This window comes from Gopherus evgoodei, chromosome 5 (assembly GCF_007399415.2).
Source record: "Gopherus evgoodei ecotype Sinaloan lineage chromosome 5, rGopEvg1_v1.p, whole genome shotgun sequence".
NCBI lineage: Eukaryota > Metazoa > Chordata > Testudines > Testudinidae > Gopherus > Gopherus evgoodei.
Window position 1 is genome coordinate 15,232,049 of NC_044326.1, and position 19,146 is coordinate 15,251,194.

Sequence of the window (19,146 nt, forward strand, 5' to 3'; positions counted from 1 at the left end):
GGACAGTGCTAGCATCTCTTTTGCACAGGACTGCAGACAGGGGTCCAGGAGTTTGTTCTGTCCTGGGAAGCTGATGAAGAGGGATGTAATTTTGAGAGAAGATGGCAGATTTTTCTAAAGAAAGAAGGGAAGATTCAGCTATTCCACACTTCTAGAAATCTCACAGGACAGATTTTGCACATATCCCATGAAAAAAAGCAAATGCAGGCCTGTCTTCAGACCTCAATCCCGTAAGGGGCATGAGCCAGAAGTTGAGCTCTGTGGCAGAAGTGCCCTCTAGAGGTAATTGTGGATAATCACGATAAATTGGACATTTCTGCAACTACTGCATTAGCTCTCATCTGTTAAGGGGATGCTGCAGGCACTTCTGAGATTTATCCATCCATCTGTGAGGTATTCCTCAAGGAAAGGAATCTGTTAAACTGCTTCCTACCAAGTTTTTGCTTGACATTTTGCCATTAATTATTTAATTTTAATTACACCGAATAAATCTTCGTAATAAACAGCGTTAGAGCAGGAGACCTGCACACGCTGTAGCTTTGACTCAGTCAGTTTGTTTTTCCCTCACGCTTGCATGTGGCATAATTTATACTGTAGCAAAGTGTGGCTCTTGGAGTTTACAAAGCAAACTCTGAAAGGCGTGTGGGAGAACAGTCATGCAAAGTCTAAATAACATAGAGGCACTCTGTAATGGGGTCCTCTGGCTCTAAAGGCCCCTCCCCCAACCCTTGGGGAGGAGCTACTGAACCCGGTACTCAACTGATGATGATGGGGGACAACTAAGGAATAACAAGGTCAGGAGTAGGGATCATAGGTTCAAAACTAGGGATCCAGGAGGGGACACCAAGCAGAGAACCCCAGATGGCACCCGCTGCTCTTCAAAGCTGTCTAGGGAGCCAGCGGACGCCGCCCGGAGGAACTCTGTCCAGATACATGAGACAAGGGAGGAACAGAAATAGGCCTCACAGTCGCAGAGCACCTCCCCATGCAACATCCTCCTCCTGGTGTTGTAGATGGCCACTTTGGCCAGTGCCAGGAGGAGGTTGATGAGGTGGTCTCGCAAGTTTGTGGGGCCACAAATTGGATGTACGAATATGAAAAGCTTAGGGAAAAGTGCAGCCAGAACCTCAAGAAGAGGTTCTGGAGGAGCCGGAAAAGGGGCTGCAACCTGGTGCATTCCAGATAGGCATGTGTCAGGGTCTCCCTCACACTGCAAAAGGGTCCTCTAGCAGTTCAGCAAACAATTCTTCAGTAGATGATACAGATTTTGGAATGGCCATTTAGTAAATGCACTCTCCTGGCCTCTCACTCCCTCACGCTCATTCTGTCTCGCTCTTTCTTCTCTGTGTGTGCGTCTCTCTCTCTCCTTTTGTCAACTGGCCTCTCTGAACTTGCCCAATTCAAGCTTTTGTCAAGAAAGCCATTCAGGACTGTGTAAATGGGATCTGGTTTCAGTGTATCACACACAGGATGGAGCAGCTTTTGAGGCCACAGTAATCACTTAAACATCTAAAAGAAAAAAAAGGAGGGGGGCTGAAAAAGTATTATTTTACCTGTAGATTGCCATGTTTCAGAGAGGGATTGTCAGAGGGCTGAACACAGGACTCCAAACAAAAGTTCTCGAGGGATGAGAGAGGAGTGAAAGCAAACTGAGCTGTTGTTGACCTGACTGTAATGAGGAAAATGCCGACCCTGTTTTACAATATTATCCCCGTGCAGGGACTAGGTGGGGAAACAAACCCTGTTGACATATTTTGATGCAAGCAGAGGGCCGGTATGGGCTGTTACACATGAAGTTCCAAGATTAAAGCCAGTGATGTGACTCATCGGTCAGTACAAAAAATATTAATGAATTTGCCTATTCTGGACCTGCACTGTGAAGTGCTAATGCTAGTGTAGAAATCCCATCCAGCAAAAATCTACCCTTACATGGGCTTCAGTTCACGTGCACGGAGTAAATTATTGCCTTGTTAAAAGATAACCATTTAGACCCATTTCACTGCTGGATGTTAACCACTTCTGTGTCTCATAGACAGATACTCCACCTCCATAATGCAAGCACCCTGTGGTCCTACTGGCATTTGTCTCCAGGACAGTGACTCATGGTTTCTAGCACTCCCAGTGTGTGGTGCTGAGTGGGTTAATTATCTCTCTGAGAGTGTGATTGTTTTTACTAGATAGGAGGCCTTTGGTTTCAGGAGATGATCAAGGGAATACCCAGCAATTTACACACAGAAACCTATGGAATGGGCTAGCATGTGACACTAACTGCCCCAGCTGTCACTGATAGTACATTCAGTGCTGGAGTTGCTCTGGTTCATTAGGTTACACATGAAAGCCCCTGCGTGGAGGGTAAAGCATTTCTGTACCAGGGTTTGAAATAACATGACATGGCGGAGATCCAAAATGACAGCCAGGGGGGCTGTGAGGGGAGGGCGGCTGCTCACACAAGAAAGGGCCTTGAAGAGAAGCGCTATGGGCAGCCTCCTTCCCAGAGAGCATGGCTGTGTCTGAGGCCAGTGTCTGTGACACTCACACAGATCTGTGAGGAGCCCGGCTTCTTTTCCTCAAGTGTGTGAGGCCTGCGCGCCAACATCCTCACGCCCGGGGAGCTGCACGCCAGCCTATCCCACTCCCAAGTGGTGAGGGAACGGAGCAGGAGTGGCACAGTGGCCATAAACCAGCCTCCAGCAGAGCTCGGGCTGTAATTTTTGCCACCGCTGTGAAGCCACAAAAAGCACTAGAATGAGCAGCTCGTTCATAATGAGCCAGATTGTACATGGAGGTGGGGAGTTCAGGGGGAGTTTCTCCCTTCATGTACCAAGAGCAGTTGCAGTGCTTGTGCTCTCATGAGTACAGGGACTGCTTGAGGCTTGTGCCCCCACGGACACCTCATGGACCACGGCCGCACCACACCTGTGCACTGGAGAACAGAGCTGACTGGATGCACAGTCAGGGAGCCTGCTGCGCTCCCTTAGGAAATGTAGTGAGACTCTCCTTGTGCACTGGGAAACTCAGGGAGAGCACCTCCAGCACAGCTTTCCTGGCATTCCCACAGCTGTTCTGCTGCTGTGACACACTCCCCAACAATGCGGGCCAGTGGCTAATCGGTGCAACCTGCCCCAGTGTGTCATAGAGAAGGCCAGTCATATCCACCTATTCAATATTTGCATGGCTCTTTACAGATAGAATTAAAGATGCAGCTCCTGCCTCAAGGCCCTTACACGCTAGGTGAGACACATCACGACAGGGTGCCAGGAGGGATGGCTGTGGCCAAGCTGGTGACAGGAAGGAAGGGAAGGGGGTGTTTCACGAAGGAAGGTTAGAAGGTTGCACTTAAGGCAAGGCGCACAGCTTGTCAGCTCCCTTTGGGGGTGGGAGGAAGAGCTATTAATTTAGATTTCGTTAGGCTGATGGGGGAGGGTGGGTCATTGGAGACATGGAGGAAGGAAGTGGGTGGGTTAGAGAAGGGTGTTTGAAGGAGGAAAGCATCACAGAGGATACATCCAGCACAGGAGACAGCAAGTGAGAAAGTGCAAAAGGGGCTTTGCTCTTTGAGTGAGAGATTTAGGGGAGGCAAGACACAAGATGTAATGAGGCAGAGCTGTGTAGAGGAATAGTGAGTCTGACAGGGAGCCACTGACTGGAATCTGAGATGGGACTGGCAGGGTCACAGTAGTGAGAGGAAGGTGAGTTTGGCTGGAGTGTTTTGGATAGATTGGAGGATTGCCACATCGGAGTTAGGTAGGCTGAAAAGGAGAAAGTGGAAGTAGGCTTGGCAGGAGATTGCGCTAAGAAATGCCCCCGATGTAGTATTGCATAATGAGAGTAACTGTGGAAGATTTATACCTTCTTCTGATTCGTTCATTACAGGCCACTCTTAGACAAGGTTCTGGCCTTGAAACTGCAGTATTCCACTGTAGCAATTTTTAAGAGCTTTTCAATAGATTTTTTTCTAATCATATTGGTAAATCAGGCCATCCAGTTATTTTACAGAAAGGACACAGTGCAATGCTATTAAAGCCACATGGATAATATTACTCCACTCCCTTTTCCTCTGAAATTCTGTTGTGGAATTTAATGAATACTTGAAATTATGTCATTGAAAGTCAGTAGGAACTGAGCGCCTAATTCCCTTGGGTGCTTTTGTAAATCCTGCACTTCCTGTTGACTTTTGTGAGGTCAGGATTTGGCCCATTGTGAGCTTCCACTTCAGAACTTGTGCTTCCCTGAGGAGACATGGTTGCACCAGAACCCACTACCCATTGCTAAGTCTCCCAGATGCTATTGGAATGGAACAGCCCTGCGCCATGTTTCTGCTCACGTCTCATTTGGATGAGTAGCTCTTCCTAACCTCAGTAATGCATAGGGGTTTTTTTTGAATGAGAGTGCTTTTTACTATGAGTTTTTCATAAATTAATGCTGGATGAATCTCAGAAAGTTCAGTTCAGATCAACACTCAGAATTCCGCATGCTCATCTGGACAATCTGAACCTCTAGACCTTGTAAAATTGGCTTCGAGTTACAGAGAGAGCAGGTTCCTTGTACTATTTCTCTGACTCTCTGCTGGCATTTGGCCACATTTGGGGAGTTACTGAGCACTCTCAAGTCCCATTAAAACCAAGTTTGGAAGATGGTTATCTCCTCTCTGGATGATCAGAAATAGACCAGAAGAACAATCACCTTTATAGAACTCTGGATTCTGCTTCTCATCACGGCTGAACCCAAGAAATGCGAAGCATAGAATTCTATAGATGTGTCCTGAAAGGTGGCCATACTGCTAAGGGACATATGAGGCCAAATTCTGCCCTGAGATACAGATGACTCTGGTATTATTTTGTGACATCGCTATAATCAACTGCCATAATTATAGAGTGAAATTCTATGGCCTGTCTTATGTATGAATTCAAACCAGTGATCGAAATGATCCCTTCTGACCCTAAAATCTATGAACCTATGTAGTACTTATTTTTATGAAGGAACCACTCTGGACCACTGTATGCAGTAGTGATGCATGGGCATTTCTTGCACATTTGGAGTAGGGTGTCTCAGAAACAATGCCAGCAGTCCCTATAGACAGCAGTGTAGTGCTCTGGTTGTGTGGTCCATCATGCACCTTGCTTAGTGTAATCACCACTTTGTGTCCTTTGCAGCCCGGCCCAGATTCACGCAACCTGCCAAGATGCGACGGAGGGTGATTGCACGGCCTGTAGGAAGCTCAGTTCGCCTGAAATGTGTTGCCAGTGGGAACCCTAGGCCTGACATCACCTGGCTGAAGGACAATAAGCCCCTCACACCTCAGGAGATTGGGGAGAACAAGAAGAAGAAGTGGACATTGAATTTGAAGAACTTAAAGCCTGAGGACAGTGGGAAATACACTTGCCGAGTGTTTAACAAAGTTGGAGAAATCAATGCGACATATAAAGTTGAAGTAATCCGTAAGTGCTGCCTCTGGGCTGAGTGTGTTATTAGGGAAGGGCTTTTACAAGCGGGCTGACTTGAATAAATAGAACATTGTACCAAAAGCTGTGTGCAATGCCAGAAACTGAATTCCCAGATTACACTAAATGGGGAGGTGTTGCAAACTTCAGCGCAGACAGAGAAACAATTCTTCAGAGTCTCTAACAGAGAGGTCAGAAACATGGGCAGGAAATAATAAAATGTGATACATCCTGATAAATGCAGGCTAGTATGTCTGGTGAGAGTAACTCCCAGAGTAGCAAGGAGGTACTCAGGGAAAAACTACTATCTAGAGAGAGAACTAATAGTGACAGTGATCACCCCTGATGTGTGTGCTTACAAGGTGATATGCCTGCCAAAAAAAAGTGTGATTTTGGACTATAGACAGGCACTTTGTGAACCAGAGAGTCCCACTTTTAGGGTCTAAGAGCCATTGGGAGTTGTTCTATTGACTTCATCATGAGTTGGATAAGGCCTTTAATGTGTCTGAAGAAAAAAAGTTTAGGGTGGCTACTACAGAGATAATGGGATGAAGTTAATCACTGGAAAAATTACGCTAGATATCAGAGAAAAGCATTATGTTGAGTCATAGAGCAGTCTCCCAAGGAAAGTGATAAAAGTCCCATCACTAGAGTCATTAAAAATTAACTAGACAAAGCATTTAGGGCCAGTTTCAGATAGATGCCTACTGCGGTTTTCAAAAGCGCCTAGATGCCTAACTCCGAGGCACTGAATTCAGGCTCCCATTGGAAGTTAGGCACTTTGAAAATCCCATTAGGCATCTATATTGCATCTTTAGCACCTAAATACTTTTATAAATCTGCTCCTTAAGGCACATGCCATAGGGGATTGTCCTGCTGTGGCAGTGGGATGAACTATACTGCTGTCCTCTGTATTTAACCCTATAGAGGATTCTATGGCTCTAATTTCCTTACTTATATTTGAAGATAATTATATTGGAGAAGCTACTCAAACCAAGTGAGGAAGGGCTTCGATTCCTAAGTTTATGCTATGTTTGTGATAGGCCTAGTATGTTGCCATGGAAATGATTGATGCTGCAAGCTCAAGAAAAAGGAGGAGAAAGACTGTGAGAGGGAAGATCAAATATCTTTGATTAGTCAGGAGCAAGGGCATGGAAGACCATAAAGCAACACATGACACGTGGAAAGCATGTTGTTTGTGTGTTAGTGCATGTGTTTTAGCATGATAAAGTTTATCCTGGTGTGAAATCTGCTGCCTGATAACTCCCTTCCTCTAGAATAGCAGGAATTAAAAGCACATGTGGGGAGTTCTGTTGTGCTCCAAATGCACAAACCTGCTGGACATCTGGTCTCGATAAAAATGCAGCTGTGTGGAGACAGTAAAAACATGTGTTTACACTAAAACCAGGAGCAGAGACAGGGAAATGAATCAAGTCCCATCCTAATGTCAGTTGTGGCATTTTCACTTCATCAAAACCAGACGGCACCAGGAACAAACCCTTTTCTGTGTCAGAGAGTAGTCCCCGTTTATCTTGGTTTTTATCAACCTACAGACATATGTAACCTTTGTTTTCATTAGCGTTTTCTGGCTAGGAACAAAAACAGCGACCAAAGGGGCAATAGAACCGAAGTGATAAGAGAATTAAAGCCTTTTCACAGGCTCCTATTTTAATAACATGCCATGGCGCATTTCAGGTTTTATTAAATTTCCCCCCTTAAATCTTCTCCCCGCACCTCAAGCCTCCACTTTACACTCTCACTTGCTTATCTGAGTCTAGATCTTTCCAACTTAGATCCCTGCTGGTGTGTTCCCCATGTATGATCTCTTGAGAATATGTGACATTTTTGTCACGCTGGCCCACGTTCCCTTAGCATGTCTTTGGGGTCACGGTGCCAATAGCCTCCTGTACATCCTATCCTGATTCTTCGAAGTATGGAACATTGTTCCTTCCTCCGACCTCAGTGCCTGCCCAGTGATACTGGGAACTGGTTCTTTACACATCAAGCCCAAGAGTGGTTTCCATTAAAAAGTCAGCATTTGCCAGCAGCTACCACACGGTAATAACTGAAATACCACAGTGTCTCCTTGAACCTAGTATCAGAGGGTAGCCGTGTTAGTCTGGATCTGTGAAAGCAGCAAAGAATCCTGTGGCACCTTATAGACTAACAGACGTTTTGGAGCATGAGCTTTCGTGGGTGAATACCCACTTCCTCAGATGCATGTAATGGAAATATCCAGGGGCAGGTATATATATGTGTGCTAGCAAGCAAGCTAGAGATAACGAGGTCAGTTCAATCAGGGAGGATGAGGCCCTGTTCTAGCAGTTGAGGTGTGAAAACCAAGAGAGGAGAAACTGGTTCTGTAATTGGCAAGCCATTCACCGTCTTTGTTCAGTCCTGAGCTGATGGTGTCAAATTTGCAGATGAACTGAAGCTCAGCAGTTTCTCTTTGAAGTCTGGTCCTGAAGTTTTTTTGCTGCAGGATGGCCACCTTAAGGTCTGCTATAGTGTGGCCAGGGAGGTTGAAGTGCTCTCCTACAGGTTTTTGTATATTGCCATTCCTAATGTCTGATTTGTGTCCATTTATCCTTTTCCGTAGAGACTGTCCAGTTTGGCCGATGTACATAGCAGAGGGGCATTGCTGGACAGTCTCTACGGAAAAGGATAAATGGACACAAATCAGACATTAGGAATGGCAATATACAAAAACCTGTAGGAGAGCACTTCAACCTCCCTGGCCACACTATAGCAGACCTTAAGGTGGCCATCCTGCAGCAAAAAAACTTCAGGACCAGACTTCAAAGAGAAACTGCTGAGCTTCAGTTCATCTGCAAATTTGACACCATCAGCTCAGGACTGAACAAAGACGGTGAATGGCTTGCCAATTACAGAACCAGTTTCTCCTCTCTTGGTTTTCACACCTCAACTGCTAGAACAGGGCCTCATCCTCCCTGATTGAACTGACCTCGTTATCTCTAGCTTGCTTGCTAGCACACATATATATACCTGCCCCTGGATATTTCCATTACATGCATCTGAGGAAGTGGGTATTCACCCACGAAAGCTCATGCTCCAAAACGTCTGTTAGTCTATAAGGTGCCACAGGATTCTTTGCTGCTTCCTTGAACCTAGAAGAGGGAAATCTGTGGTACTTCAGATACCGCTCTCCAGGAACAGGTGGTAAATACTGACTTTCAGATGTGAAATTGGAATCTATTCAGCATATTTTACAGTGCCTGACAAAATGGGGTCCCTGCCAGAGGCTGCTGAGTTCTAGTAATAATAAATAATAATAATAGGCTGGTCTGGAGAGCTAGTCTTAATGCTCTTTGAGAGCCCTAGGTTTGATTCTCTATCATGGTATCGTGTTTCCCCGGCCAGCAAGGGAATCTGGGAGTGCTCCTGAGGTGAGATGGTCAGAGGGCAGAGAAGGCTTCCCTGCTGGCTAGGGAAGCAAGACGGCTGTGGAGTTCTCCTCAGAAAATGGTACGGGAAGCCCTTCTCCATGCTTAGCACATTTGCAATTAGACTAGACTGCAGGTAGGCAACTTATGGCATGCGTGCCAAAGGCGGCACACAAGCTGATTTTCAGTGGCACTCACGCTGCCTGGGTCCTGGCCACTTGTCTGGGGGCTCTGCATTTTAATTTCATTTTAAATGAAGCTTCTTAAACATTTTAAAAACCTTAATTACTTTACATACAACAATAGTTTTGTTATATATTGTAGACTTATAGAAAGAGACCTTAGAAAAATGTTAAAATGTATGCCTGGCACATGAAATCTTAAATTAGAGTGAATAAATGAAGACTTGGCACAGCACATCTGAAAGGTTGCCGACCCCGGACTAGATGAAGGAAGAGTTAATGCAGGTGGAAGTGAAGTACTTGACTTAGGAGGTCTTTCCCACCCCTAACATCTGTGGGCTTAAAACTTGGTGTGTAGGCCTCCCTGAGCCAGGAAACTGGGAGAAAAGATGGAGGACTCCCCATCAGCATCAGGTTCCCACAGGCATTTTGTCAGCCCCAGTGATGAAGCACCCCTCCCAGTGCACTGCAGGAAGCATGTCCCTGAGTGGCAATTGCTGCACCCATTAACAGGATGCAGCCTGCACTCCCCACCATCAGCTGGCTAGTGCGGAAAGTGGAGTGGCCTTGTCCCATCTTCTTTGGTAAGTCTAGGTGGCTTTTGGAGAGACAGGGATTGCCCTGTGCAAGGAGAGGGAATGTTCCTTCTTGTCATACCCACAGTGGGCTATCAACATTCTGCACCTGTGACTCTCCCGTTGACTCACAGTAGGTTCCTGTGACAAATGCACACAATATCCCACCGATCTAGCAGGGACATGCAGGACTGCCCCATGGACACATCCTAACATTACACATAGCTGCCACCCTAGCAGGGAGCTAGCCTGGTGATGCGATGGGCCAGCATCATGATTAATGCCAGGGGCACTTTTGCCATAACAGTTTAGGTTGCCACCCTTGCTACACTATCCTGCAGGGTTCCCTGAATTTCTTTCTGGAATAGTGGCAGGAAAGTGTCCCTGTCGTTTGCCTTTTTTCATCCTGGCTCAGGACACTTACTTGCCCTGTTCCAGATTCAGAGAATAACGCTGTGTGTGTTATACCCCTGAGGGTCAAAGTGCACCATGAAGCACAGGCCTGTGCCAGAGCGGTGCAGAACTGCACTGTGCCCCTGCAGCAGACATGCCAAACCCATGAAAAAAATGGAGGAGTTGGGCTTGTTTTTTGGCTTAATTGGCTTGTGAATTGTTTGTTGGCTAGATTTTGGCTTGTAGTTTATTGATTGCTTGGCTTGTAGCTTGTTGCTTCTATTTTTTTGAACAGTTCCCAGCAAGCAGGGGCAAGGGGGGGGGGAGAGAATCAGGGGTGCACAGCGGGCCCACCACAGTCCCAGACTGCACGCCAGGGGGATCTAGTCACATAGAGTGTTGGGTTCTTAGGGATTGGCTTGTTTTGGCCTTGTTTTGAAGTGGGATTTTGAAGGAGGTGCAAGCCGGGCTCAGGATGCACTCAGGACAGTAGCTGCTGCAGCACCCCTTCCGAGCATGCAACCTGTCTTCACCTCTGTGGCCATTCAGCTACACTGGCCAGCCTCAGCCATAGGGCCGTGGCCTGTCCTCCTCCTTGCCCCTGCTTTTTGGGATAACCGGCGCCCTGAGGGGTAGTAGCAGGAGACAGTTCTTGCACTCAAGTGAGCACAGGGACTTCAAATGGGCCAGAACCTTGAATGCACAATACGAAGTGGGGGGGAAGGCTGCTTGGTGTCTTCCCTTTTCCTCACTCCGTCCATTATTGAACACCTGCAATGTCTAGTCCTATGCATGCAACCCGGGAGATGCAGCTTTATAAACTGGGCTTGTGTTACTGTCGAGAGACAGTTTAGAGTCCTCTTTAAAGCAGGAGGGAAGCTCATTAGTTCTGGGTTTGAACTGTGTGACTCCCTGTAACATTCATGGGGCTTGGGTGGCTGAATACTGATGCCCCTAGCTCAGTAGGTAGCTGGGATAATAGGATCAGAGTAGAGATGGAAAATACCTCTTAGATGAGATTTCTAGGGCCTGATTCCTTAGCACAGACAGAGAGGTCTGGAGCATCTGTATTTGAACAATCACAAATCAGATTGAGGAATACAATTTATTTTTCATCACATGTTGTATTTGTTTGCAGAGAGGACTCGGTCCAAACCCATTCTCACGGGAACGCACCCTGTGAACACTACTGTGGACTATGGTGGGACCACGTCATTCCAGTGCAAGGTCCGCAGCGACGTCAAGCCCGTCATCCAGTGGCTGAAAAGGGTGGAGTATGGCACAGAGAACAAGTACAACTCCACCATTGATGTTGGGGGGCAGAAGTTTGTCGTGCTCCCCACTGGGGAGGTCTGGTCCCGTCCTGATGGCTCCTACTTAAACAAACTGATGATAACACGAGCCAAAGAGGAGGATGCTGGGATGTACATCTGCCTAGGGGCAAACACAATGGGATACAGCTTCCGCAGTGCTTTCCTCACGGTGTTGCCAGGTGAGTGTGGGGTGGCTGGAACTTTCCTTCTAAAGCGTCCTGGGCCAGCGTGTTCTGCATTGCGGCATCATTGCAATCGCTGATCTAGATCATCTGCTGGTATAAATCAGCTTTGCTCCATTGACCTTAGTGGAGCTTCACTGGTCTACACAGCTTGGGATCTGGCGAGCTTTGGTGAGTGGCCAGATGATGCTGATTTTTCTACTGCCTGTGGTGTGTCTGAGTCGATCTCCACCCTGAGCCTCCTTGTGCATAAATAACGGCTCCAGCAAGGGTAAATAACCGGGTTGAAAATGCTTGATCTGCTTTTGTGCTGGAACAGGGCGGGGAAGTCATATTGTGATGCCGTCTGTGCAACATCCTGTAAAGTGAGCCCAGGCGCTCAAAGGAGCTGAATGCCCCTCCCTTCCCCGTTTTTTAAATTGGTTTGTTGGTAAAAGGAAACAATGAAACAAGCCAATAAACAGAGAAGAATGAAAACAGCGTAATGATCACAGCCACAGGAGAAGAATGGGTGCAAAAGAGAATATATTAGGCTTGTCAATTTCTTATTTGATGATCCCCTAGGAGCTGTTGTGCCAATCTCAGAACTGCTTGCCCGTTTGCTCCTGCCCTGTGCTCTGCGGCTGAGACCTGCAGTACAGAAGCATTGTAGGGCTTCCTGTCTAACTTCTTCGTTGTCCTTTCTGCCCTCTTTAAAGTGCAGTTCTGCTCCAAAACCTGATTTTATAATCCAGACTCTGCTGGCTTTAGTGACAAAAAGAAATCGGCCTTGCTTTTCCTCCCCTCTGCCCTGCAGAGCCACCGCAGCTCAGAGAAGAGAGGAGAGGAAAATAAGCAATGTAAATGTGCTCCTATTGTATACATTAAGCATTTAAAAAAAAAAGATGTTTTTCTGGTGGGATTTTTTTTGCACTGAAATAACTAAAACAAAAGAAGCTCTACGTGTATTATTTCAAACTAACACTAGATTTAGGCCTCAATGGGAAAAAAAAAAGTCATTGACTTCGTTAAAGAAGTATGGCTTGGAAAGAAAGTTAAACACATCTGAAAATATTGTACAGGAGAGTACAAGATTCTGATTGCAAATTTACAAACTATCTCGTATGTGTCATCTCAGATTTTTATATGGCACCCTCTCGTCACATTATCTGAGCTCTGGTACCTTAGGGCCAAATGTTTAAAGTTATGTAGGTAGCTACACCTGCAGATAACCGCTTAGCAGAATTTTCAAAAGCCCCTCGGCACCTAGGTCCCTGTGGGAGTTAGGCACCTGGGTGCTTTTTGAAAACCCCACTAAGGATCTATCTGCCTCTTTAGGTGCCTAGATACCTTTAAAAATCTGGCTCTGAAAGCCCTGATTCAGCAAAGCGACTCAGCTTTCAGCATGTGCTTACATGGATCCCTATTCAGCACAGCACTTACACATGTGTAAATCCTATTGAAGACAATGGGATTAAGCACAGGTTTACGGTTCAGCACATCCTTAGGTGCTTTTGTAACTAGGAATGGACACTGGCATGTGCCTAAATTAGGTAATTCAAAGTTGTTTCCCGCAGCACCATTAATTGAGTCCTGGATGCATATTATACAAAGTCTACTATTATGCAAAGTGGGCCGGAACCTAAACCGTGAAATTTGGGAGTGTGGTTCTGATTCTGAATAGTGCCATTTTGGCCTGTCTCACTAGGGCTTAAATGGAACAACATGTCCATGGATGCAGGATGCTAGAGGTTTGTAAGAGGGATAATCAACTGCATTTCTTGACTATCTGCAATTAAATTCTCAGTGGCGACAGTGCTGTAAAATTGAATATAAAGCACTGCGCTCAGTGGGCTGCTCTGGTGAGAACAGAAATGTAAGCCTCTGTCCCTAAGGGCTCAATCCTGCTCAGGGGGCACTGTACAGGAGCAGTGAATCAGGGTCTGAGCCATCAGTCGTGGGTCAGTGTCTAAACAAATAGTAACCGCAGACATGGCGGAGGGTTGATACGAGATTCTTCTTACTTACCCGAAGCTGAGACTCCCAACCCTGGCTTATCCTGAACAAGTGCACACATTCAGTTCTGCAGTGCCTGGGAATCCCACACGAAGTCCTAGTCCTCTCTTGTCCCAGCAGAGCACCAAGGGGTGCTGCAGGAGGGATGCTAGTTAACCTGCCTCTTCCTGTCCCAAACCTGCCCACAAAAGAGACCACTCTGCAAGGCACCATGCCTGCCTGGTCCCTCGCCTGAGCATTGCTGAGTGTGTATTAGCTACAGGAAGATGGATTGCTACTAGAGAGGGATATTTAAGACTTAATGAACGGAGACGTGTCTGGCAGAGGCAAATATGGGACAGGCCTCTGCTCTCCGTAACCAGATCATGCAGGTCCAATTGCTGGGCACAGGGCCGGCTTTAGGAAGTGCAGGGCCCAATTCGAACATTTTCGGTGGGGCCCTGGCAGGGATGACTTAAAAAAAAAAAGTGGAAAAAAAAGCCTTTCATTACTTTCATGTATTATTTACTTTCCATAACTACATAAATAATAAAATTATATATTATATACATTGCATCATATATGCTGTTGATTGGTTATTAATGACTGCCGTTTCACATGTGTGGGTTCCAGCTGCTCCCTGCCCCCCTCATTGAAGCAGGTGTGCAGGTTTACTGCCCTGGGAACTGCAGGGCACAAGTGGACATGGGGCTGGCTGGAGGCAGGGCAGGGGCTGACTGGAGGTAGGGTCTGGCTGCAGGCAGGGCAAGGGGTGTGGGGCTGGTTGGAGATAGGGGGTGTGTGGGGCGGGCTGGCTTCGGGCAGGGCCGCGGGGGGATGCAGCAGGGGTTGGCAGGGCTGGAGACAGAGGAGTGTGAGACTGCCTGGCTTCAGGCAGGGGGGTGCAGCAGGGGTTGGCTGGAGACAGGGCAGGGTGTGAAGGGCTGGTGCAGGCAGCAGTGTGTGTGGGGCTGGCTGGCTTTGGGCAGGGCCACAGGGGTGTGTGGCAGGGGTTGACTGGAGACACAGCAGGGGGTTTGACAGGGACTGGCTGTGGGCATGGGGTGCAGAGCTGGCTGCAGGCAGGGGGAACGGGGCTGGTGTGGGCAGGGCAGGGGTGCAGCAGAGGCAGCTGGAGCCCCAGCCCTTTAAATAGCCCCCAAGTTCCCTGCTATCCCAGGGCTTTGGGAATATTTAAAGGGCCTAGGGCTCCCCAGCTTCTACCCTGCCCTGGACCTTTTAAATAGCCGCCGGAGCCCTGGGGAATGCATGGTGGTGGCCGGGCTCTGGCGGCTATTTAAAGGACCGGGGTGGCAGAGGCAGGCAGCTGGAGCCCTGACCCTTTAAATAGCTCCCGGAGCCCCTCACTACCCCAGGGCTCTGGAGGCTATTTAAAGGCCAGGAGCTCCAACCGGGAGAGCAGGGCCATGGGGCTTGCCACGCTCCAGCCGGGGCTCCAGCCAGGAGAGCAGGGCCTCGGGGCTTGCAGCGCTCCGGCCGGAGCTCCAGCCAGGAGAGCGGGGCTTGTCGCGCTCCGGCCGGGGCTCCAGCCAGGAGAGCGGGGCCGCAGGGCTTGCCGTGCTCCAACTGGGGCTCCAGCCGGGAGAGCGGGGCTTGCCGCGCTCCAGCCGGAGCTCCATCCGGGAGAGCGGGGCCGCGGGGCTTGCCATGCTCCAGCGGGGGCTCCAGCCGGGAGAGCGGGACTTGCCGCACTCCAGCCGGGACTCCAGCCAGGAGAGCGGGGCCTGGGGGCTTGCAGCGCTCCGGCCGGGACTCCGGCTGGGGCTGCAGGGCTTGCCACACTCCCGCCTGCGCTTCGCTCAAGGGAGCGGGACCACGGAAGACCCCTGAGCAGATCGCAGCCAGGGACCCGGGGTAAGTTTAAAAAAAAAAAGTGTCTAAGGTGTGGGGCCATCTTAGGCGCGGGGCCCGATTCCTGGGAATCGGGAGAATTAGCCTAAAGCCAGCCCTGGCTGGGCAGCTGACATGGCCTGTGTTTCATCCTCCGGTCCGGGTAGGGAAGCCAGCTCCATCTCTGAGCGCTAGGGCTGAGAGACCATCTATTGGACTGGCTCCGAAAAGGACACTAGAACTGGGGAACTAAAGCATAATGAATTACCGGGAGGAAAAACTTTTAGCTCCCCCCATCTTAAACAAAAGAAATTGATTTGTTTGTCCTTTCAGTGCTTTTCAGAGGAGAAACAGCAGCAAAACATTATGATGTTGACAGTGTGTCCCCCTTGCATTTGGCATGGCTAGGGTTGTCAGACAGACTATACAAAAGCCAGCCTTAGCTTGACATCTGTTTTGAATCCTCCTCTCCTGGTTTTAATTAACTCTTTCGATTTCTCCCTTTCCCTCTTGTAACACACTTTCTCTCTCTCTCTCTCATGCAAACCTGATGTCCAGATCCCAAGCCACCAAGCGCCCCTGTGGCCCCATCCTCCGCTACCAGCCTGCCGTGGCCAGTGATCATCGGGATCCCCGCTGGAGCGGTCTTCATCTTCGGGACGATCCTCCTGTGGCTCTGCCAGGCCAAAAAGAAGCCCTGCTCTCCCCCAGCTGCAGCGCCCGTGCACAGACCGCAGGCCAGAGACAGGATCTGTGTCTCTCAGGGTCCTGAAAAAGACTGCGTCTCCTCCATAAACTATGAGGAATATGTAGCCCACCAGCAGCATTTGCTATCTCAAGGGCCTGCGTTGCCCCCAGCCATGGCATCGAAAATGTATCCAAAGATTTACACAGACATCCACACTCACACGCACTCACATGTGGAAGGCAAAGTTCACCAGCATCAGCACATTCATTATCAATGTTAAAGGGCAGCCAGAGACCGTAGCTTATAGGTGCTTTTTTCTCACGGTACCTCAGAACAGACTGCTTCGAGTCAGCTAACACTGCCAGCAAAAGGTAAAGTGAACAGAGGAGGGAGCGAGAGAGAGAGAAAGAGATTTTTTTTTTGTTATTATTACCATTAGGATGTAGATGAGGAATAATGAAGGAATTCCCAATCTCAGCTCAAAGGCGGCCATCTAAAACAATGGAAACTTCTTGTATATCTAAATCAAGATGGAAACAGATAAGGCAGGAAGCTGTGACATGAAACACCACCGACCCTGTTGCATTGCCAAGCAGAGGAAGAAGAAGAGGAGAACGCGATGATATTGCAGTTCCTGCCTCTAGCACATGCCACCTGTTTTGGTGCAGGGCCCATCAGACGTCTTACCCTTGGGAATGTACAGAAGAGCCCTTTATCTCAGAGTGGCTGAAGCTTGGAAGTAGCTGAGATGTAGTGCCAAAGCACCATGAGACTGTAATCAACTGAAACATTCACTTGCCCAATTTCAAATGAAAAAATAAGCAGAAGAGTTTCTGGAAAACACATTTCTATTTTCAATGTGAAACTCACATGCATCTCGCCAGCAGTAATTTTGCCTGACAGTCAGTGATAACTTAGCTGGCTGGTTCCATTTCTGCAAATCAAGGGTATTGTGTTTTCCCAAGGGGGCACTGCTTGAAATCGTTAAAAATGTTCAACTCACCCCAATGCTATGACTCAGTGCTACTGCCAGGAAGAAGGAAGGAAGGACATTGTACAATGCAACTTTATATTTATATTTAAGAAATAATAATTAATATCTGAATTGCTGAAGGTCAAGAAAAGAAAACGTGCTGCCCTTTTTTGATGCCGCTAGCTGTGATTTTCAATCAGATCTTCATGGCTTATAGTGACAAGCTACTGGATTAACTGTGTCAATGAAAAATAAATGAACAAGTAAAAATAAAAAGAGAGAGAGAGAGTGAAAATTATTGTTTATGGAAGAATGAATTTGCTCAATATGCACCTAGGGTTGTGTGTGGTTTTTCTTTCCAGATAATGTTTTACAGTTGATTCAAACAATCTCATTTCAGTTTCATTTAAAACAACAAAGAAAGAAAGAAAGAAAGAAAAAGAAAAAGAAAGAGAGACCGTATTAATACCTATATGGACTAGAAATGAATTCAATCACAAATATAAAACCTTTGTATTCTATATAGAGTTTAAACAGAAGTCATGTATATTTAATTTATTTTGTTAAACAAGAAAAAAAAGATATTTTCCTCAAAACAGGCATTTCTATACATTTTTTTGATCAAAGGAAATAAAGATGAATTGGGGTTTTTTTTCCCCAGGTTCTCAGAGGTGCCATGCTCCAAATATAAGCAATGTAACCTATAACAGTACTTTATTTAACCAAATTGAAAGTCATATGTTTGTATGCGTTTTTACAATAGCCATGTGTAATTGTTCTGGCAGCATCTCTGGCACTACAGGTGCCATAATTTCCAATAGAAACTGCTATTTTGTGCTGTTTATAACCTGTTCGGAAAGTTTTGCTGTGGCCTCTGCACCCCATGTTATCCTGGCCTCATTAACAAAGAGCTCAGACCACAAGAAAACTTGTTACACTATTTATTAAAAAAATTGGTTTGATTTTTTTTTTGGTTAACATTATAAGAAGTGAACTGGAGACCTGTGATATAATCAATAATTCCTTTTAAAAGTGAAATGTTCCTAGACTTGAGCCCATCCAGTGGAACTCTGCCTCTGAGTGTTTTGGGGAGAAAAAAATTACAAGTCTGGACAAATTATTTGATCTCTAAAAGCAGCTTCTGAGCATAAAACATTCAGTAGAGATGAAATTCGCCACAGCAAGAGGAGCCTGCACAAGGCCCTCTGTACCACTTAAGCCCCCTGTTAAGGACTTATGGCTCAATCCTGCATGAGGCCAAGTACTCTGGCCTTGATCCACCAAAGCACGTAACTTTGCAAACATAGGGCCTGGTGCGCTGTGGTTATTTTCCATTGGGTTCAGTATCAATCAGATCAGACCCATCAAGGTTAATGGGAATACTCAGATACTTAAAAATCAGCACCGTTTTAAATGCTTTGCTGGTCAGGGCCAGAGAGCTCAGCGCCTGACTGGCTGCAGCCTGTAAGTGGTGGGTAGGGCTTTCTGCACTGGTGTGAATTTCACCCACAGGCTCTGGAATAACACAGCAAGGGGTGTATTGTACATTTGTTCCCTGTGTTGCATTCCTAGTGGTTGTAATGGGAGTGGAACAAGTACAGCTTATTATACCACTTATTGTGTAGAGACTATAGATGGCTATCAAGTCAAACCTTTACTCCGTTGGAGGAGACCCCAAGCCGGCTTTGATTCCATAAGGCCATAAAGTTAGTCACTAAATTCAGATCTTGGATGCTGGTGCATCGGTTTCAGTGACCATCGTGAATGAGCATCCATGTGCATAACTGGGGTGTTGTAAGTACTGATCTAACCCAAGATTTGCTAATGGCTGCAGTTTACTGGGTGAGCCATCCACACATAGAAAAGTCTATGCACAGTTTCTATGTACATCAACGATGTTATAAGAAGTCAGGAAATTGGTACACCTCTACCTCGGTATAACGCTGTTCTTGGGAGCCAAAAAATCTTACCGCGTTATGGATGAAACCGTATTATATAGAACTTGCTTTGATCCGCTGGAGCGCACAGCCCCACATCCCGGAGCGCTGCTTTACCGCGTTATATCTGAATTCCTGTTATATCAGGTGGCGTTATAACGGGTTAGAGGTGTATTTCCATGAGAGGCTGTAAGGGCTGTGGCAGAAATGTCACCATCTATTGAGTCTATCTC

At 47.1% G+C, this 19,146-nt stretch overlaps 1 protein-coding gene across 1 annotated transcript in view; it reads left to right on the plus strand.

Moving 5' to 3' along the window:
• FGFRL1 (fibroblast growth factor receptor like 1) overlaps positions 1-17,922 on the plus strand; it is a 247,403-nt gene extending 229,481 nt beyond the window's left edge. Inside the window, exons 5-7 of the mRNA XM_030564103.1 lie at positions 5,154-5,438; positions 11,134-11,487; positions 15,874-17,922. Of these exons, the coding sequence (XP_030419963.1) occupies positions 5,154-5,438; positions 11,134-11,487; positions 15,874-16,283 (1,049 nt within the window). The 3' untranslated portion in view covers positions 16,284-17,922. The remainder of the gene's footprint in view (positions 1-5,153; positions 5,439-11,133; positions 11,488-15,873) is intronic.
• Positions 17,923-19,146: the final 1,224 nt, after the last annotated feature.